At 66.0% G+C, this 21315-nt stretch overlaps 1 protein-coding gene across 1 annotated transcript in view; it reads left to right on the top strand.

Annotated features, from left to right (window-relative positions):
* ESPN (espin) overlaps positions 1 to 21315 on the top strand; it is a 29117-nt gene that overhangs the window by 2210 nt on the left and 5592 nt on the right. Inside the window, exons 2-12 of the mRNA XM_054720879.1 lie at positions 990 to 1183; positions 9034 to 9220; positions 9386 to 9568; positions 9713 to 9844; positions 12219 to 12420; positions 13830 to 14098; positions 16470 to 16628; positions 16719 to 16917; positions 18047 to 18073; positions 19179 to 19324; positions 19419 to 19682. Of these exons, the coding sequence (XP_054576854.1) occupies positions 990 to 1183; positions 9034 to 9220; positions 9386 to 9568; positions 9713 to 9844; positions 12219 to 12420; positions 13830 to 14098; positions 16470 to 16628; positions 16719 to 16917; positions 18047 to 18073; positions 19179 to 19324; positions 19419 to 19682 (1962 nt within the window). The remainder of the gene's footprint in view (positions 1 to 989; positions 1184 to 9033; positions 9221 to 9385; positions 9569 to 9712; positions 9845 to 12218; positions 12421 to 13829; positions 14099 to 16469; positions 16629 to 16718; positions 16918 to 18046; positions 18074 to 19178; positions 19325 to 19418; positions 19683 to 21315) is intronic.

Consider the following 21315-nt stretch of genomic DNA (forward strand, 5'->3'; position numbering starts at 1 on the left):
GCGCTCCGTTCCAGAGCCCGTGTGCACCCTCCCAGCCGCCTGCCAGCCTCTGCGTCTCGGGGACTGTCCTCCTCACCCAGTCACGTGCGCAGTACCTGCCACCCCCTCCCACGCAGGCACACACCTGCATGTTCACGAGGACACATGGGCACTTCTGACCACTGCCCCACTCCCTCGGGGAGCCTGGGAGAGGGCTACCACCATCGGCTGACGCCCAGGCCCTGCCCACTGCCCCACAGGGCCAGAAGGCAGCCTGGGGGCTGGGCGTGGCCTGGGCTGGGAGGCGGGGCCGTTCTCTCCGCTGGCATTGGGCTGTTAGAGGGGCACCAATGGGAGAGCCTCCCCATGTGACACCTGAGGGGGGGCAAGCGTTGGATGCAGAAGGTGCCCCTGATCCCGATGCCAACCTGGTGCAGCCCCAACAGCCCACCTCCCTGGCCCAGCAACTCTCGCTCCCTCACCCACGTGTTCCTGAGCACCTGGGTGCCAGGCACGGGTCTCGGCCAGACCCAGGAGCGCCTGCGGGGACAAGGGTGCCACGTCCTGAAAGCCCGCGCTGTGCGGGCATCTCAGTCATGGCCTGCGGTTCTCAGAAAGCCCCCGGGGCATGGCTTCCTGGCGCCACTTTGGACCGCTAGGTGCCCGAGGACAGAGCCGCCCCATGGCCGGAGGGATGCGGGAAGGGCCTGAGCCAGACACGGGGCAGGACAAGACTGTGAGACTGCCCTGGCCGGTGTGGCTCAGTGGATAGAGCACTGGCCTGCGAACTGAAAGGTCCCAGGTTCGATTCTGGTCAGGGGCACATGCCCGGGGTGTGGGCTCGATCCCCAGTGGGGACTTGCAGGAGGCAGCCGATCCATGATTCTCTCTCATCATGGATGTCTCTCTCTCTCTCTCTCTCCCTCTCCTTTTTCCTTCCTCTCTGAAATCAATAAAAAATATATATATTTTAAAAAAGACTGTGGGACTAACGGACCCTCCCTCCACAGGACAAAGACAATTCTGGTGCCACAGTCCTGCACCTGGCTGCCCGCTTCGGCCACCCCGAGGTGGTGGACTGGCTGCTGCGTCACGGCGGTGGGGACCCCGCCGCAGCCACAGACACCGGCGCCCTGCCCGTCCACTACGCCGCCGCCAAAGGAGACTTCCCCTCCCTGAGGCTTCTCATCGGGCACTACCCTGAGTAAGGACGCCCCTCCGGGGGCTCGGGCGGGGCCGCTGGGGCTCGGGTGCTTGAAGTTTGCCACCCCCTCCGGCATCTGGGGGAGTGGCCGCGCCTGGGGCCCGAGGGCCAGGCCAGAGGCAGCTCCTGCCCAGCCAGGATGTCCCCCCTCCTGGCAGGCTCCCTGCCACGTGCCCCAGGCCCTGCAAGGCCCGGGCATCCAGCCCAAGGTCACTGCTCCCCGGGGTGCTCCCAGCCTGCAGGGTGCTCCCTCCAGCCCCAGCCTCATTGGCTGCTGTGCTCATTTGCAAGGCTGTTATAAATGGGGGGGCGGGTAAGAGCCCCAGTCAGGAAGGCGATGGGGGAGGAGCCATGGCACTTACCCAGAGGTGGAGGGAGAGGGCTGCCCACCCAGACTCCACCCCCGCAGCCCCCCAGCCCCCTCGCCAGGCCATCCACAGAGCAGCTGCTCATTTCCTGTGGCCCCTCAGCCCAATCCCGACACTGAGGCGCTGGGGTCCCACACCCCAGGGCCCTCTGCTGAGTGGCTGGGCTGAGGAGCCCCTGAGCAGTGGGCTGGGACTCCCCGGGGCGGGGTGGGGCAGGAGGAAGAATGGGGCTCAATGCACAGCAGGGGAGGCGGGGGCGGTCCTAGGGAGGAAGGGGGCCAGGTCTTCAGCAACTGGGGGAGACAGGAGCCCTGGGGAAAGCCACCCAGACACGGTCTGAGGGGGGCACCGTGGCCCTGGGCCCTGATGGGCGGGGTGACCTCTGTCAGTCCAAGTGGGCGCCTAGGACGTGAGCGGCCTCGGAGGACCCCGCCTAAGGACAGCCACCAGGCGAGAGGGTCATCCCCGGCTCCCTCCTGAGGCACCCGCAGGGCCGCCGGCCACCGGGGAGCAGGGTGGCCGCGGCAGCAGCCTGGGGCCCAGGCACAATGGCGTGGGTGTGGGCGCCCTCAGGCCCGGCCGGGTGCAGTGACCTGGCCAAGCAGGAGGTTCCCTGGTCTGGTCAGTGGGGGACCAGCAGGTGTGCCCTCGGGCCAGGGGCCACGTGGGCACGGGTCCGCACCACTGTCGCGTGAACTCTGCTTCTGGACCAGCTGGGGTTCGGGCCATGTCGAAGGCGGTGGGATTTAGAGCAGGAGGCCCCAGAGACTCATGAGAACGGCTAACGGCCTGGCACCGGCAGCACCCGGCGGGGGGGACCAGCCCTGCGACATGGCCCCCACCAAGGCGACTCCGATGCTTCTTCCCCTCCCCTCCCCCCCCCCGAGTAACAAAGAGGACACAGAGGTCCTGTGAGGGGAGGGACGGCTATGGCCACCCTCCTGCACCCACCAGCCTTCCTCTCGCACATAACGGGCCCCAAAAGCCAGGCTGGCGGTGATGCCAACCTAGCCCAGCAGTGAACTGGGGGGGCCCTGCCTGCCCCTGGGAGTGCTGAGGAGGACCTGGGGGGGGAGCCCCAGGCTGAGCCCCTCCTCACCAGGAGCCTGGGGAAGGCTCTGGCTGTGCCATGGGACAGCCTGGGGGCTGGGAGCCTTGGGGACACTGACTCCTCCCAGGCCCTGCAGGTGTGGCCGGGATTGGTGGGTGGGGCTCCGTCCAGGTGGCCTGGACTGATGGCTGCCAGCCCCCAGGCCACCGTGAATCTCAGGGAGGTGACAGAGGGCTCAGCTCTATCCCGCCTGCCCGCCAGCATGTGTCCTGGCTGATAGGAGGTGCTTTTGTCTTTTGTGTGGTCGCCAGACAGGGCTCAAGGCAGGAGGGGTGGCTGGGAATTGGGTGGGCACTGCCAGGAGAGGAGGTGTAGACCAGTGGCCACCCAGCGGCCTTTGGGGATGGAGACTCCTGCTCCCCCAGCCTGGGAAGCCTGGCAGGGAGCTGCGGGGGAGGGAGAGGCTGGGACTGCTCTAGGCTGCAGGGCACAATCGGGGGCCCAGGCAGCTGGCTGGAGGCCGCAGCACCCGCCCACCCGTGAGCCTGGCTGCTGTGGAGCCTGTGAATTATTCACGAGGGCTCAGCTCTCCCTGCGGGGGAGGGCGGACGGCTCCCAGCCCTCCGGGCGAGAAACTCGATCCCACCCAGGGAGCTGCGTGCCTGGGGCCATGGCAGTGACGAGCTCCGAGCTCCGGAGGAGCAGGAGGGCTGGAGGGGTCCGGGGAGGGCCCAGCCAGTGCCAGGCCGCATTAGGGGGCATCAGAAAGGGCTGGAGACCCCAGGAACACCCTGCACCCCCGCCCCCACCCCTCCTCCAGTCTATCCCAGTCCACTGGTCAAATTCTCCCAGAGGCCAAGGAATGGCCCCAGCGACCTTGGGGTCTGCTGTCCTGGGGACGCTCCCTCTGAGCCCTCTGCAGAAAGGGGGTCCCTACGCTGGAGGCACAGAGGCTGACAGGAGCTGGCCGGGTCGTCCCTCCTGGCCAGGAGCATGAGTGGCTGGTGGTGGGAACCAGTGGGGACAGACTGGGAAGTGGGAGGAGCAGGGCCCTCAGGGCGCTGACCACCTGCCGGGAGGGTCCTGGGGCCCAGGAGCCACCGGGCTCAGCCAGGCCCCCTCCCCGAACCTGAACTTCAAGGCTGGGACCTTGGGGGGCGGGCTCTGGGCCCAGGTCAGAGATTGGAAGTGGCCTGGCCAGGAGCCAGGATGGCTAGTGTCTCCCAGAAGCTGGCACCAAGCACCAGTCTGAGCCTTACAACCACCCCAGGCAGGGGCCCTGTAATCAGCCCATTTTACAGATGGGCTCATCCACCCTGGGCTAGACGGGGGTCTAAGTGCCAGGGACACTTCTAAGTGCCTCGCGGAGTGACAGGTACAGAAAGGGCGTCTCGTGGCCAGCTGCCTGCTGAGGTCCCCTGGCTCACTGGGCGGCCCTGGCCACCCCTCTCTGTTCTGTCTCCCGGGGACTCCTGGCTGCTTCCACAGCCCCGCTGGAGGGGTCCAGGCAGCCCCCCTTCTTGAGCAGGGAGCCGAGCTGCTCACCCCTCAAGGACCCCAGGGACGGTCTTGCTCCCCGTTCGAAGGTAGAGGCTCTGCCTGGGCCTGTGTGTGCCCCGCCCGCTGGGCCTCTGTGTGCCGCAGGCAGTGCGGGTTCGTTTATTCTGTCACCACGCCCAGGGCTACCCCGGTGCTTGCTGAGGTCCCTGGGCAGCAGGGCCTGGGTGGAGCCTGGGCTGGCACATCCACGTTGGGGACCCTGACCCAGCTGGAGGCTCTGAGAAAGGAGGGACCTGGTGAAATAGGGGGACCCCTCTCAGTGGGGACAGCCTCCACCTCCACCAGCAACGCCTGGTCCAAGCCGTCAGATCTGGAGCCCGGCGGCTCGCCCTGCCCTGGCCCTGCCCTCTTCCTGCCCAGCTCAGCACACCTTTGGGGACCCATCAGTCTCCCCATCATTGACGGGGAAGCCGCTTCCTTACACGGCCCAGCGACCCTCACTCTGGCCCACCCTCCCGCCAGCTGCTCTCCCATCGCCTGCTTTGCTCCCACAGGCCAGCACCCTGCGGCCTTCGCCCTGGCTGTTCCCTCCACTCAGAGCTCTTCCCCGCAGCGCCCCGCCCTCCTCAGGCCTCTGCTCCTCTCCCTCTCAGTGCGGCCTGCCTTGAGCGCCCTCAAACTGTAACGCGCCCCAGGACACACACCCCCTCCCCGTCTTCCCGCCTCACTCCCGGCACCCTCCCTGGCCTGGCACTGCATTGTGCACCCCTGTGTCTGCCTCCCGCCAATGGGAGCAGACCTGGTCTCCCCACCCTGTGTCCAGCGCCTGGCACTGGTGCGTTTTGTTAACTGGGTAAGGAGTCTGGCATCCAGCTGTCGTCCGGCTCTCAGCATGTGGAGGACAAGCCGCCCGGCCCATGCACAGGCCCAGGAGTGGGCAGAGGTGGGGAGGGTGCGGACTCCAGGTGCCAGCTGGAGAGAGACGCGCCCCGGGGCCAGTGCCCACCCAGCTGCCTTGGAGCCTGGGAAGTAGATGGCCTCACCAGGGAGAGAGTGCACTTAGAAAGGAGGCCCTGGGCCGAAACCGGTGTGGCTCAGTGGATAGAGCATCGCCCTGTGGACTGAAGGGTCCCAGGTTCGATTCCGGTCAAGGGCATGTACCTTGGTTTCGAGCACATCCCCAGTGGGGGGTGTGCAGGAGGCAGCTGATCCATGTTTCTCTCTCATAGATGTTTCTAACTCTCTATCCCTCTCCCTTCCTGTCTGTAAAAAAATCAATAAAATATATTTTTAAAAAAAGAAAAAGAAAGGAGGCCCTGGGGCACCCCGACATTTGGAGGTGAGGCAGGCTGAGGCTGAGGACCCAGCGCAGGCAGGTGTTGGGGGAGGGGCACCGTTAGGCAGTGGCCACGTCACGTGAGGATGGGAACACCTCCAGGCTTGGTAGCGTGGCCCAGCGGGCGGGCGAGGGGATGGCAGGTCACCCTCCCCTCAGGAAACACAACGTTGCAAAGCTTGCTCTTCTGTTCTCTCGCAAGAGGCATGAAGAGGCCAGACAGTTATCACGCCCACTTGCCATATGTGGAAACTGAGGCTCAGAGGGTAAAGAACTCACGGGCCCTGTGCAGTGAGCTGCAGAGTCAGGGGGGTGAGCAGAGGCCAGGGCAAAGGGCAGGGGCTTGGAGGGGGGTCCCCGCCGCAGGTTGTCCCTGAGGCTAGAACTTGATGGGCTGGGTCAGGGTGTCCCCGCCCCACCCCTCTAGGCAGTGACTCCTGCTTGGTGAGGCCTGGATGCCCCCAGCCAGCAGCGCACCCCCAGGGACACAGGGAGGCGGGGCCTAAAATGCAACATGGCACCAGGCGGGTGCTGAGGGCTCCCGGTTGGATGGGTTGGATGCCGCCTCCACAGCACGATGGCTTTGAGAAGCCATCACACAAGAGGCCAGACCTTGGCGCAGCCTGGAGGGCTCAGCCAGGTCCCTCCCACACCAGGTCCTTCTCCGCCTCTCTCCCATTGAGTGCCCTTCGCCTCACTTTCCCCATCTGTAAAAGGGGAACAATGCTAACACCTACCTCCTGAGGTCACTTTACAAGGACAAGATGAGAGTGTGGGTCATGCTCGTCACAGTGCTTGGAACAGAGAAATCACTGAATAAACAGTACCTGCTACCACTGTTATCAATGATGATCATTGCTCCTCCCATTAGAGATCCATCTCTCCATCTCAGTCCATCCTTTATCTCCTTACGCTCATGCAGACTTTTATAGCATGAGGGGGCCCAGCCTTCGGGCCTGTGGGCTGAGGCAGAAGAGGGCAACAAGGCAGGACCCCCTCGGCCACCCTGGCCCAGCAGCGAACCTGCCTGTGTGCGGGGGTCTCCCAGGCTGGAGCTGTGCCTCCGAGCGGGGACCCTGAGCGCAGAGGCTGAAGTGCTAACCAACGGGGACGTGTCGAGCGTTTACTGAGCACTCACTGTGCGCCCGGGACTCCGGCTGAGAGCGCCAGCCAGTGGCCAGGCAGGAGGCCGAGGGCACGACCGCCCCCTCCTGCCTGGGTCCTGCTCCGTGCCAGCTTCTCAGGCCTTCTCGGGCCGGCTGGGCACCCCCGGGTCATGGATACCTGCCAAGCGGGGGTTGCTGGGAGGGCAGGGCTCCTGGCAGGTCTGGCGCCCCGAGCTGTGTATGTGCCTCAGGCATCCCCAGGGAGAGTCCCGTGGGCCCTGGGTGGGGGCCCCCTCCAGCCTTCCACGCCCAGGACCCCAGCACTCGCTGTGCCTTGGTGACGGGGTGAATAATTCAGGCCACTGAGTGTCGGTCATGAAATATTAAACGGGCTGTTACTGACGCACCAGCATGTGAATGCGTGTGTGGGGGCGACGCTGGCACTGGGGCGTGGAGGCCAGTGGCCTCGGGCCAGTGTGTCGCCGAGGCGAGGCATGGGTCTCTGTCGCCCTGTGTGCTGTGTCGGCTCGTGGGCACCGCTCGACCCCGACGCTGTGGGGTGACGGAGGGCAGCCAGGCCTGGTCTCTGTGTCTCCCCAAATGTGTGAAGTGCTGGCTCAGCATCAGCCCCAGCCAGTGGCAGCTCTGTGTCTAGGGCGGACAGCCCACACACCAGGAGGAGGAGCGCCCTGGGGTCAGGGGTCAGGGAAGTAGACAGAGGCAGGGTGTTAGGGACAGGGAGAAAGACATCGGCTGGGCGTTGGTGGGGGGAGTGAGAGGAAGGGGCCAAGCCATGTTGGCGGTGACCGGAGGGGGAGGGAGTGGGTAGATGGAAGAGGAGCGGGTGGCCTGGTGCCTGTGTTAATGGGCAGAGGGGCTGGGGATTGGACGGGGCAGGGAGGGCGTGGATGGAGGGGGGGGCATGGGTTTGATGAAGTGAGTGGACAGATGGGGGGAGAACTGCCCTTCCTGGGGCTCAGCATACTAGGGCACAGCACCTACCCTGAGCTGAGAATCACTGGGGCTGCTGGTGGGCAGCTCCTGGGTCTGGGCCTAGATTGTGGTTCCACCTAGTGCCCAACTCCGGGAACTGCACCCTGGGCTGTCCATGACCCACTGAGAACTCAGAAAAACAGGATCAGCCAGTGGCCCTGCCGGCTCCCCTGTTCCCAGCGGCGCTCCAGCTCGTGGGGCGCGTTCCCTGTCCCCCAGTAAGGACCCTCTGTGGGAGCTGAGGGGCAGAGACAGGTGCAGGCAAGGCCCCAGGGAATGCCCTCTCCACTCCCTGTGTGCCTACTGTGCTCCAGGGGCCGCATCACACAGACAGATGTGCACTCACTCACACGCCACGTACAGCTGTGTGACCTCAGGCCTGTCACAGCCTCTGAGCCTCAGCTGCCCCTCTGCCGATGGGAACGCATCGGCCCTCAGGGCGTTCCGTGAGAGCCTGCCTGCTGACCTCATAGCACAGTGCCCCGGAAGTGCTCCGTTGCCAGGTTAACCACCAGGGGATCCAAACGAATGTTCGTTTCAGATGAACAACAAACCAAGTTTTAGTATAAGTATACCTCATACAATCTTTTGGATACACTTATAATTTTTATTTTTAAATATTTTTTTATTGATTTCAGATTGGAAGGGAGAGGGAGAGAGAGATAGAAACATCAATGATGAGAGAGAATCATCGATTGGCTGCCTCCTGCACGCCCCCTACTGGGGATCAAGCCCACAACCCAGGCACGTGCCCTTGACCAGAATTGAACCCGGGACCCTTCACTCCACAGGCGGACACTCTATCCACTGAGTCAAACCAGCCAGGGCCATATATATATATATATTAAATGATTTGTTGTTTATCTGATGTTCAGACTTAACTGGGCATTCTGTGTTTACCTGGCAACCCTAGTAACTTTCTGTTCTCTGGGAACTCAACCTTCGGGGGAAGACAGGGGCCAAAATCAGTTACGTTCAACCAGGCAAGACAGGTGTCCACGGAGAGGGCGGGGCCAGGGCAGTATGGGGCACAGCGGTGAGAACGGTCTGCCCTGCCTGGGAGAATCAAGGCAGGCCTCATGGAGGAGGGATTTGTCCTGAGTCTTAAAGGGCAAGGAGGAGGAAAGGACATTCTGTGGGGAGAGAGCAGGCAGTAGGTATGGGGCTTACAGGGACAGTGAGTGGGCTGGAAGGGAGGGAGAGGCCGGGTCAGGCCTTGGTAAGGGGTGGGCTATTCGCCCAGGGCAGGGCTGAGCTCAGTCCCAGGTGTATTATAGGAAGGAAGGGCTGGGGGAGGAGAGGCAAGCCAGAGGGGCCCCTGAGGGCGGCTGGCACAGGTCTGAGTCCAGAGGGAGCCAGGAACAGCGCGGCCTAGTGACTAGGCCCCGGTCAACCCACCCGCCAGCCCCCCAGGGTCCCCGGAAGGGACGAGGGTCTTGAGAAGGCCTCGCAGGGGGCGGGTGCTGAGAGCCTCCGTGGGTGCTTCCTGTTCGCAGGGGAGTGAATGCCCAAACCAAGAACGGTGCCACGCCCCTGTACCTGGCGTGCCAGGAGGGCCACCTGGAGGTAACGCAGTACCTGGTGCAGGAGTGCGGCGCGGACCCGCACACGAGCGCCCACGACGGCATGACCCCGCTGCACGCGGCGGCACAGATGGGCCACAGCCCGGTCATCGTGTGGCTGGTGAGCTCCGGGCCCGGCGGGCGGGGCCTGGGAGGGGCGGGGCCTGCGGGGACGGGGCCTGGGAGGGGCGGGGTCTGGGGTGGGCGGGGCCTGCGGGGCGGGGCGGGACCAGTCAGGGCCTGGCGCCCAGCCCCCGCCCCTCTGTCCCCGCCCCCTCCCGCCCAGGTGAGCTGCACCGACGTGAGCCTGTCGGAGCCGGACAAGGACGGCGCCACGGCCATGCACTTCGCGGCGAGCCGCGGCCACGCCAAGGTGCTCAGCTGGCTCCTGCTGCACGGCGGCGAGATCTCGGCCGACCTGTGGGGCGGGACCCCGCTGCACGACGCCGCCGAGAACGGGGAGCTGGAGGTGAGGGCGGGGCCGGGGCGGGACTCGGGGCGGGAGGGGGGCGCCCTCTGCCGGCGCCGCGCGCTCAGCACAGCCCGGCCGGCGCGGGGCGCGGGGCGCGGGGCGCGGGCTAGCGGCGGGGGTGCCCCCTGCGTGCCCCTGCAGTGCTGCCAGATCCTGGTGGTGAACGGCGCGGAGCTGGACGTCCGCGACCGCGACGGATACACGCCCGCTGACCTCTCCGACTACAATGGCCACAGCCACTGCACCCGCTACCTGCGCACCGTGGAGAACCTGGTACGCCTGGCCCTGCTCCCCGGTATCTCACTCCAGCCCCCCTCGCGCCCCCTGCAGGTAGGTCTTGTGAACCCTGTTAGCACCGAGGAAGCTGGAGTGCAGGGACGCGAAGGCCCTTGCCTGAGGTCACACGGGGAGTCAGGGCCCCCTCCATTTCCCCACATGACTTCTCAGCCGGGACCACTGGTCACTGAGGAGTGGGGCGTGGAGGGAAAAAGGTCAAGAGGAGGAGGACCGGGGTCGTCCCGACACGGGCGAAGGCTGGGAGAAATCACAGGACACACTCGCGTGGGGCAGTTCAGTTCATTCAGCGGGCCACAGCCCGCATGGATAGCTCATTTCACTCTCGCCACCGTCCTCTGAGGCAGGGAGTGTTCGTGTGCCCATTTCAGGGTAAACTGAGTCTCGGGGAGGCCCAAGCTCACGCAGTGTTAAGTGGTGGAGCCCAGTGGCGGGGCCGAGAGCCACCTCCGGACCACTCCACTGCATGCTCGCTCACAGTGAGCTGCTTCGGAGCTAGAAACCTGTGCTGTTCTTTGTAAATTACTTCAGCCTGGTTCCACGGCCGTCAAGTAACCCACCGGGACCTGGGCGCCGTGTGGTGGCTTCTGTGCCAGCCGGTGCCATGCCTGCTTTGGGACAAGAGGGAGGAGAGAGGGGCCATCACAAGGGCGCTGACCAGCTCCCAGGGCAGCCTGGCCCCAGGAGGGGCTGCCGAGAGAGGGGGGTGGCCCCCTACCTGTGTGACCTTGGCTAAGCCACTGCCCTTTCTTGGGGCCACTTGGTCCTGGGGACTCGGGAGCACCGCAAGGCCCAGGATCAGAGATGAACTGGACCTGAGGAGGAGTGTCCCCCGGAAAGGGCCGCGCAGAGGGAGCGGGTCGGCGTGCAGTGCTCCCTGCGCCGGGCAGCTAAGCAGGGCAAACACGGTGGCCTTTGGGCGCCAGTGAACTCCTCCCACTGAGAGTCTGGCTGGCAGAGCCCACAGCAGCTGCTCCGTGAGCACCCGGGACCGCTCCTCGCACCTGACGCCGGCAGGCCCCTGCCCGGTGCTTCAGGGGTAACCCCAGGCAGTCCCCGTGGTAGACTAACAGCTGATGCGTGGCACTTACTGGCCACCGTGCCCCGGCACTTCTCTCACTTTGAACATCATTTTACAACCTAATGGGCGGGCAGTGCTGTTTTCCCATTTCCAGATGGAGGAACTCGGCTCAAGGAGAGAGAAGTTAGTTGCCCAAAGTCAGCAGCCAGTAAGTGGAGGAGGTGACGTTTGAAGTCAGCACCCCAGGCCGCAGAGCCCGTGTCCCGAACCTGTTCCCCGTGGGGTCAGGCTGGGCGCTCCCAGTGCCCACTGCTGTCAGCCAAGAAAAGGGCATCTTCAGCTTTCCCGTTCAGTCCTGTGGTTCCCCTTGGCTCCCGGGTAGGCAGCAGGGATGCCCCCCGAAGTGTGTGGGGTGTGGGGCCCGGGCCCCTCACTCAGGTGGGCCCAGTGATGGCGGTGGCAGATCCCAGCCGCAGAGGACGCTGGCCCAGAAAAGGCCAACAGGCCCCAGAGCCCCTCATTACAGGCCAACGAGCGCGGCTGCAGAGCCGTTACCTGGTGCCGGCCTGCCTCCACTCCCGGGGGGCCTGTGACGCTTCTCGGGCAGGCGGGGTGAGGGGCAGGGAGGCGCAGGCCTGGGCAGAAGCAGCGAGCGAGCGAGCAGGCTTGCCGGCAGCAGAGCAGCATGGGCAACGTAAGCAGGGCCCCCACCCCAGCCCACGCCCGTGCCAGGAGGGGCAGGTGGGGGCGGAGCACGGACAGGGGTGGGGGTGGCTGGCTTGGAAGCCTCAGCTTCAGATGCCCGCCTAGCTCAGCTGGGCCACCCCAGGCCCCTCTCTTTCCCCGAGGGCCCTGTCTGGAGACAGGGACTGGTGCTGGGATTTGCCTAGTCTGGCCAGGAGACAGGGCTTGCTGGCCAGGTAACGGGGGATCAGTCCTCCCTGCAAGCTGTGGGGCCTCGCACCCCTCCCCTGCCCCCAGCTGCTGCCAGCACTCTCACCAGCTGCAGAGCCTGGGCCCCGCCCCGGAGATGCACTGGAGCCCAGGCCCTCTGCCCATTGAGGAGGAAGAAGGCGGCTGCCCTGTGGCTCTCCCCTTGGGGTGCACCCAGGGCCCCCCTTCCCTCAGCCTCTCAACCCTCCTGAGCAGGGAGAGGCCAGGAGTAGGAGTTTCCCAGGAACCCAGAGTCCTGCTGCTGGGGGCGGGGCTTGAATCTTAGCCCAGAAAGGGCAGTGGCTCAGCCAAGGTCACACAGCGAGGGCTCTGAGCAGACCCCGCCCCAAGCTCCTGGCCTCGGGGCTGGCTGCCCTCACGCCTCCGCTCCTCGGCCAGAGTGTGGAGCACCGCGTGCTGTCCCGGGACCCCTCCGCCGAGCTGGAGGCCAAGCAGCCCGACTCGGGCATGTCCTCGCCCAACACCACCGCGTCGGTCCAGCCGTTGAACTTCGACCTCAGCTCGCCCACCAGCACCCTCTCCAACTACGACTCCTGCTCATCCAGCCAGTCCAGCATCAAGGGCCGGCGCCCCCCGCGCGGTGAGTGGCCGATGGGAGGAGGGAGGGGGAGCAGCCCTGGGCCAACTCTGCCCACAGCTAACTGGAGGCGCAGGCCACCAGGAGAGGGTGCTGGTTCTGGTGAATGACCGACGCTCGTGTTTGTGTGTTCCCATCACAACATACATGTATATCCACACATTTGCACATGCACCTCGCACACGATATAATATCCTTACTCACACGTGCACAAACTGTCCCCAGAACTTACACACTCAAGAGTGCACACTTGTGCCCTAGCTGGTGTGGTTCAGTGGATAGAGCGTCGGCCTGCGGACTGAAGGGTCCCGGGTTCGATTCCGGTCAAGGGCACATGCCCGGGTTGCGGACTTGATCCCCAGTTGGGGGCATGCAGGAGGCAGCCAATCAATGATTCTCTCATCATTGATGTTTCCCCCTCTCTCCCTCTCTCTCTGAAATCAATGAAGTATATATTTTTTATTTTATTTATCTTTTTTAATATATTTTATTGATTTTTTACAGAGAGGAAGAGAGAGGGATAGAGAGTTAGAAACATCGATGAGAGAGAAACATCGATCAGCTGCCTCCTGCACACCCCCTACTGGGGATGTGCCCGCAACCAAGGTACATGCCCTTGACCGGAATCGAACCCGGGACCCTTGAGTCTGCAGGCCGACGCTCTATCCACTGAGCAAACCGGTTTCGGCTAAAGTATATATTTTTTTAAAAGAGTGCACACTTGTATGTGTGTGCACACAATATACAGATATGAGTGCACAACCACATATTGAGCTGCGCAGATATACACACACGCCTACACTACACACAGGCACACAGCTCTCCATTCTATACCCTCGGTGTGCTCACACACCCCCCACGTCCACAGCCTAACACAGCACATTCACGAACACAGAGCCTGTGACTCACGCACTATCACACAACATGCACAAACGCTCACGCAGGAGCCAGACGCGCATGCGCACACGCTGACCACACCCTGAGCACGGGGACCTCCACTTGCCATGCCTGCTTCGGGCCACCAGGTGGTGGCTGCAGGGATGGCGGGCGCCCTGAAAAGACTGGGTGTGGCACCCGTATCCCTGCCACCTGCCCTCCAGATCTGCCTGGAAAGCAGCCCTCCCCCTCCAGGCGGCTCAGTCCATGGGCACAGCTGGAGCCCAAAGCCCCGGGGCCCCCACCCCAAACCCGGGGGAGGTCCGTGAGGTGTGGCCTTTCCCCGGCAGGTGCAGGGCTGTGGGAGGGCAGGGCCAGGACCAGGGCGGGGCCACGCTGGGCTGCACCCCTGAGGTCCACTACCCACGTGGCAAGTTGCTTGTGGACAGTAGAGGGTCTCAGCCCTGCGGACAGCCCCTCAGCCAACTCGCAAACCCAGCCTCCACCCCCCCCCCCCCCCCCCCACCCCCGCCCAGGGCTCCCCAGAGGCAGAGCTGCGGAGATACAGAGCTACATGGACATGCTGAGCCCGGAGCTGACCCTGGCCCAGGACAAGATGGAGAAGACGGCAGCACCACCGCCACCCAGCTTCCCGCCGCCACCCCCACCCCCGGGCGCCCAGCTGCCCCCTCCCCCACCCGGCTACCCAGCCCCCAAGCCCCCCGCAGGGCTGCAGGCCGCTGACATCTACATGCAGACCAAGAGCAAGCTCCGCCACGTGGAGACCACGGGCTTCCGAAAGGAGGTAGCGAGCCTTCGCCCACCGCCCGCCTCTCGGCGCCCGGGCTGGTGGGGGTCGTGGAGGCCAAGGACTGCCCGGCTCCTGGGCACCCGACAGGGCTCCCTGGGCCAGTGGCCTGTTCATGAGTCCATATTCCTGGCAGCCCCGTGGGGGCTCAGGGCTGGGCACTGGGGACAGAGGGATGGGTAAGACCAAGCCGCTGCCCTCTGCAGAGCTGGGGGGCAGAGAAGGGACTAGGACATACACCCAGACAGTGGGGCCTCCCGGGGCTGGGTCCCCGCCACCTCTCGCACAGAATGACAGGGTAGTCACGGAGTGGCACTCGGGCGGGGCTGACCCCCGGTTTGGGGCTTGAGGCCGGGCAGTGAGGTGAGGTGAGTGAGGTGGCCAGGCCAGGCCTGAGATGAGTCCTGGGGAGAAGGGAGGAGTCCCGTGTGGGCGTGTTGAGTGCCAGGTGCTGGGGATGGCAGGGCCTCAGGGGTCCTGGCTGAGGCTCCGGAGTGGGGCTGGGGGTCAGAGGGCTGGGCTGGGGGTCAGAGGGCTGGGCAGGGAGGCCCAGAGGGGCCCTGCCTACAGGCCCAGGGGACGGAGCACAGCTGCTCTGGCAGGAGGGCAGGGGCGGCCTGAGCCCTCAGGTGGTGGCGTGTGGGGCGGAGGCCCCGGAGGGTCCTGACCTTGCAGGCAGTTCTCTCTCAAGCCCCAGGCAGGCCACTCCAGGGCGAAGCTAAGTAACCGGTTCTCACAGGTGACCCGGTCACAGCCCCTGGGGGGGGGGGGGGGAGGCACGCCTGCACAGTGGCTGACCGCCCCTCTCGTGCCACCTCAGACCAAGCTCCGGATCGGGTTCCCCTTTCATCCCCAGGGGGTGCGGCCCAGGACTCTCCGGACCCGCTTTCGGGCCCTGCCCAAAGCCACAGGACAGGTGGCTGGCCTCTGCCCCCTCCCCTCCCCGAGCCAGAGCGCCGGGACCTCCGGTCCGTTCCCCCGCCCGGCGTGTGCGTGCCAGGCCGCAGGCTCCAGGCAGCTCCACAAAAGGCCCTTTGTGCCCGCGGCCCCCGGCCCGGCCTGGCTGCCTGACCGCCGCGGAGCAGGGTCGCGGCTCTGCGCCTAGGGCTGCGGGGGGCGCGAGGGGCGGGCCGCCCGGGAAACAAATCCTGCGGTGTCCCGTTTCCTGCAACGTGAGCCGGGTCAGGCGGGGCGGAGGGTCCAGGCCACCGCAGGGACAGGGGCTGGGAGGGGGAGGGGGAGGAGGAGGGGGAGTCCTTCGGCCCCACTGCCTCTCGTCCTTTCAGAGCGGGGCTTAGTGGGGGGCAGCTGCGACGGGGCGGGCGCTAGCTGTCACCCGAGCCGCCTCGCGGCCCCTGAAACCCGAGGCTGGGGCGAGGGTGTCGGTGTCGCTTACGCGGATGGCGATGGTTTCCAGATGCGGCCTGGGAGGGCGGGGGCGTGACCCCGAACCCAGGGGGCTAACTGGGGGAGGGGCTCACTGTCCGCAGGGCGGCCTGGGTATTCTGTTTCGGAGGACGGAGGGGAGGATGGAGGGATGGAGGATGGAGCGGAGGGATGGAGGCCGGGCGCTCGGCAGCACCTAGCGGCGGAGGGAGGCGCAGGGGCGGCGTCACATCTGGCCCGCGGGCGGGCGGGCGGGGTGCGGCGGCCAGGTGTGCGGAGCCGGCCAGGTGTGGCGAGCCGTGGGCGCCCCCGTTGCATCCCCCACCCCGAGGATTGGCGGGCCTGGGTGATGTCAGGACGACAGAGCTTCGGGGCGCGGGCTGGGCGGTAACCCGAGAGGGAGGATCAGGTAGCGCAGGTGTCGGGTCCTTCCGCCCCCGCCGCCAGGTGCACAGCGGGGGCCGCCGGCACCGGCAGAGGTAGGCGCAGCCCCGGCCTCGGGCTGGGCAGCCGGGGCCCTGGGCAAGCTGCAGCCTCCTAGGACTCGGGTTCCAGAGAGGGCTCCCTCGGGGCGGATCCCCGCGAGAGGGTTCGGCGGAGACTTGGGGCTGGGCGGGCCGGTGAGGGCGCGGGGACTGGGGTGCGGCTGAGGCTTCCGCGCCGGCTCAGCGGGGAGCTGCCCTGCTCCGGCTCCCCCTGGCGTCTGGGCTGGGCCACCCCGCCCCTGGGCCCGCCCCTTCTAGCCTCAGTGGGGCCTCTGCGCCCCTTGGCCGGTGCCCAGAACACCACCTCCCCGCAGGGCCCACCGAGCCTGCCCTTCCACCGGGGCCCGGGACCCTCGCCCCATCCCCGCCCTGAGAACAGGAGGGTCCAGGAAGGCGGCCGGCTGCACCTCGACAGCCGCGGGCCGTGCCCCCCGGGGAGGAGAGGAGGCGGGGGGAGCACGGGGACCGGCCTGGAGCCCACGCCCGTCTCTCCGCAGCTGGGCTCCCGCGCCGGCCACAACGGGCTGCGGAGGCAGGACTCCGGCCGCAAGCCCCGCGCCTTCAGCAAGCAGCCCAGCACGGGGGACTACTACCGCCAGCTGGGCCGCTGCCCCCGCGAGCCGGCCGCACGCCCGGGCATGGCGCACAGCGAGGAGGTGCGTGCCCGCCAGCCCGCACCCGCCGGCCGCCTCGGACCCGGCCGGGCGCCCCGCTCCTCACTCGCTGGCCCCTCCGCTCCCCCGCAGGCGGCGCTGCTCCCCGGGAGTCACGTGCACAACGGCTGCGCGGCGGAGCCCAAGCCGTCCAGGGAGCTGCCGCCGCCGCCGCCCCCGCCGCCGCCGCCGCTGCCCGAGGGCCTGAGCTCGCCGCCGCCCGCTCCGCCCCTGCCCTTCGAGGGCGCCGGCCCCGGCTGCGGGCAGCGCCGCTCCTCCTCTTCCACCGGCAGTGAGTAGGGGCAGGTGGAGAGGTGGGCGGCCCGCTAGCCCGGAAGGGGGGGGCGGAACCTAGACAACGCCCCCTCCCTGCTGGGACTGCCCCAGCGCCCCTTCTTTTCCTCCTGTTCGTCCTGCAGCCCCTCCCCCAGGGGGAGGCTCTGCCGTGGCAGGCCTGGCTGTGTGACCCGGGGCAAGTCTCCGTCCCTCTCTGGGCCTGCCTCCCATCCAGTGGGGAGGCCGCCGGGTCTGGTGGCGGCTGCCTCGGCTGAGCGGGAGCTAGAAAGGAGCTCTGAGAAGCAGAACCGACTTCAAGGAGGCAGGGCTGCGGCCCCCTCCTCCCCGCCTCGCTCCGTCCTGAGTCGCTCCTAGCCCCGTTCTCCGGGCCCCCCAAGCTAGCTACAGCCCTGAGCCCTTCCCAGGGCGTCACAGACTCCTCCCAGCCAGACCTCCCCGGGGCCCCAGCCAGGAGGCCTGGCTACGGGGACAAGGCCATGACCCAGCATGCCTGTCCCTGCTGGTGACTGCCTGGCCTCCTTTTGTAAGAGCCAGACCGGCGGGCGGCCAGTATTCCTGAGTTTCTCTGCTGCCCTGTGGGGCAGTCTCCTGCTCAGGAGGATGCTGGAGGCCCGGAGGCGGTCCCAGCCCAGCCACTGAGGCAGGGACCATTAGGGCACCGTCCAAAGCTTCCTCTCCCTGACTAGCATGCAAGGGCACAGGAGGGTCCCCTTGTATTGCCCGGGGTTCCTAGGGAGCCCCAGCCCCTGCAGACCCCAGCTCAAGGTCAGTTCCCCCATCTGCAGCCTGGAGCAGGCCTGCGGGTAGGAAGAGAGGAGAGACCCTACTCCCGCCCAGTGCCAAGACGGAGGCCCTTGCTAGGGGACCAGGGCGGTGGCAGCCCCGTCCAGCCCTCGGGGCAGCAGCAAAGCTGGCAACTGAGCAGACCACCCTTGTGGACCCCAGGGCAGCCCGAGCCAGGGTCCGACGGGCTTGCAAGTTCTCCTCCCCTCACCCCTCCTCTGCACATCTCCCTTCCCCGCTCCTGCCCGCCCACCCCTCTCTCGCTGTCCCTGCTCTCCCAGCCTCACCCCAGCCCCTCCCTCTTCTAACTCCGCTGTCACTTCTCTCCTCTCGGTCTCTAGAAGTGAGAGTCCTGAGGCACAGGAAGAGTGAGTAGCTGCGTTCACGCTCCAGCTGAGGCGCGGGGTGGGGGACAAAGCAAACGCTCAGGGAAAGTGAGGCCCAAGGGACGAGGGACCTGAGGCACGGGCAGAGCCAGGGGCCGGTGGCTGGCGAGGGTCCTCAATGCCACAGTGGGGGGCCTCTGCCCTCCACCTCCCCCCACCCCCACCCACCACACCCACATGTACAAATTCTTGGCTGGCTGATGGGGCTGGCCCCATCCCTGCCCCTTTTTCCTCCTCCCGACACTGTGCTCTGGGGCCCACAGCAGAGGGAAGCCAGGAGTTGCTGGCCTGTTCCCCCCACCCAGCCCGGACCCCATCTTTGGGCTCTGAAGTCAGCCGTCCCCAAACCCCAGTCACCTCTGCTGGCCGTGAAACATGCAAACTCCCGCCGGGCGTTTGCATGCCCCCGCCTGGCCCCCTTCCGGGCGGGCGGGCACCTCCAGGTCCTCAGGAAGGGCGCGCTGTCCCAGGGCCCCAGAGCTGAGAGAGCCGAAGCGCTTGCCATCCGTGTGCTCCGGGCTTGCAACCAGTGTGTCTGCGCGTCTGTCTGTGCGTCTGGGGCGGGGCTGGCTGGGTGGTGGTATCAGGGTTCCCAGTCCGAATGGCCAGAGAGGCTCAGGCGACTCAGTCCAAGGGTCACTGGGCTTTGCTGATGCGAGAGGGCCAGAGGCAGACTCCGCCCTGGCCAGTGGAGCCAGGGAACCGGGGGACAAAGGTCGGGGGGCTGGTCCCAGGTCGTGTTTTGGAGCTAAGCAGTCAGTGTGCGGGGTGGAGACGGTCCCGGGAGTCCCCAGAGCCAGCCCACGAGCCATCATGGACTCCCAGGGGCCTCCAGGGGGGGGCCCCACGCCCCGGCGTGAGTAGAGCTGGGAGCATGGTGGGGGTGCACGACTTCCAGCGAAGGACCTGGCTCTGGGGTACCCGAGAGCCGAGCCACCCGCCAGGCTTGGCACCTGGAATGCTGCCCTCTGGGCCCAAGGGAAGGCTCCGATCGCCTCCTGACCTGGGGAGGGGACAGCAGAAGGGCAGGTCCCCACCGGCCCCCCACCTCACCCCTTGCTAGCGCCTCCTCTCCTGCCTCCCCCAGGCACCAAGTCTTTCAACATGATGACCCCGACCGGTGACAACGCCGAGCTGCTGGCTGAGATCAAGGCTGGCAAGAGTCTGAAGCCCACGCCGCAGAGCAAGGGGCTGACCACCGTGTTCTCCGGCAGCGGGCAGCCGGCTTCCCAGGTCGGTAGGAGGTCCGCAAGGGCCCAGCGCTGGCGCCCCGCCCCCGGCTCCCCGCGCCCCTGCCCGTGCTCAGCCCCGCCACTTCTCCCCACAGCCTGACGCGCAGCTGCCGCCAGTGTCACCTGCACCGTCCCGGCCCCGGAGCCCCACCCCGCCGGCCGCAGGGCCCCAGCCGCTGCTCAATGGCAGCTTGGCGCCGGCGCCGCCCGCCACCCCCGCGCCAGGGGTGCAGCTCGACGTGGAAGCGCTCATCCCCACGCACGACGAGCAGGGCCGGCCCATCCCCGAGTGGAAGCGCCAGGTGATGGTCCGCAAGATGCAGCTGAAGATGCAAGAGGAGGAGGAGCAGAGGCGGAAGGTGGGCTGGGTGGGGCTTCCCACAGGGCCCTGGGGTCTGCACCTGGGCCCACCGCCCCTCCCCCCAGCACCCCAGCCTGCAGGGCCCTGCAGCCTCAGGCAGCTCCCATGACCTTTGGCGGAAGGCAGCCTGGGAGCTTGTAAACATGCTCCTCCGTCCAGGAGCTCTGGTGGGGCTGAAATTCTGCAACAGCCTCACGGGGAGGCTGGCCATGCTGTCCAGGGACCACGCTCTGAGTAGCCAAGAGGCTCTTGGTCATAGACTGGCCCTGGCTCCTTCCCTGCATTTCCACCTGCCAGCCTCATCCAGCCTCAGTTTCCTCATCTGTCAGATGGGTTGATCACCACTGGCTGGCAGGATGGTTTGCCATCGACCCACTGAACGTGCTCCCTGGGCGTCGTCTGTGTGCCACACAGATTGTAGTCCCTTGGGATTCGTGGACTAGATCCAGGTCTGCTCTTGAGGGGGCTGCAGGAATGGGGCAGAGGGGTCAACCAGCAAGCAACCACGGCACCTTAGTGGAGTGATAAGTGCCCCCAAATAACTGGCTGTCTCAATATGGGCATCGCTGTGGTGGAGCATGCAGAGGGCGGGGCCAGCCGTAAGCCCCCCGTCCTGTTTGGGCTGGGGGTGGCGGTCCGGAAGGAGACAGTGAGGTCTAAGGTAGACTTGGAGATGAGAAAGTGCTGGACGGGAAGCGTGGGGCAAAGAGCAAGCAGGCGGGAGGGGAGGGCTGGGAGTCCGTGGGCGTGGCTCGGTGACTGCTATGGGAGGAAAGGGGTAGAGCTGGCGGGGGCGGGTTCTTGAAGAAAACGGACTTTCTCCTGCAGCAGTGTGTAGTCTGGGAGGGTAAGGCTGGGAAGTGACATCACTGGGTTTGTATGTGGGGACTGTGGTGGGTCAGGATGAACCGGGAGGGCTGTGAAGAGGTGAGGGCCGCCCTCCACCCTCCACCCTCCAGGCTGGAAAAGCCTGGCACTAGAGTTGCAGCCTAGAGGTGAAGAAAGGCGAGGGAAAATGTAAGAACAGCCTGGCAAGCCCGGCTCTATCAACTGTATTATTATTAACGGGATGAGCGGGGATGGGAATAGGAGTGGAAGCCACAGCTTCAGCCTCTTTAAAAAAATATATATATATATATATATAATTGATTTCAGATAGGATAGGGAGAGGGAGAGAGATATAGAAACGTCAATGATGAGAATCATTGATGGGCTGCCTCCTGCACGCCCCCTACTGGGGATTGAGCCCGCAACCCAGGCATGTGCCCTGTTATCCAACCAGGACCTTTCAGTTGGCAGGCTGACGCTCTATCCACTGAGCTACACCAGCCAGGGCCAGCCTCCTTTAAGAGCCTGTCGTTGGGACTAAAACATTGACTGCGTGGACTGAGAGGGCTTGGGCCACAGGATGAGAAGGGGTCATCCGTGTGGGGCGAGGAGAGGCCTCTCTGGGATCTGGCCTCAAATTGCGGAGCTTGGATGAGGTGGGAGGGCCGCCTTGCGTCGCAGCTGCAGTGCCTTTTGCATGTTCCTCGGTGGTGTAATGAGCAACCGAGCCAGGCACGGAGCCGTCTGCCCGCCCCGCCCCTGCAACAGCACCCAGCGACCGGCTGTGTCCCCGCCAGCGACCA

The sequence above is a fragment of the Eptesicus fuscus genome, chromosome 9 (genome assembly GCF_027574615.1).
Source record: "Eptesicus fuscus isolate TK198812 chromosome 9, DD_ASM_mEF_20220401, whole genome shotgun sequence".
NCBI classification, from domain to species: Eukaryota; Metazoa; Chordata; class Mammalia; order Chiroptera; family Vespertilionidae; genus Eptesicus; species Eptesicus fuscus.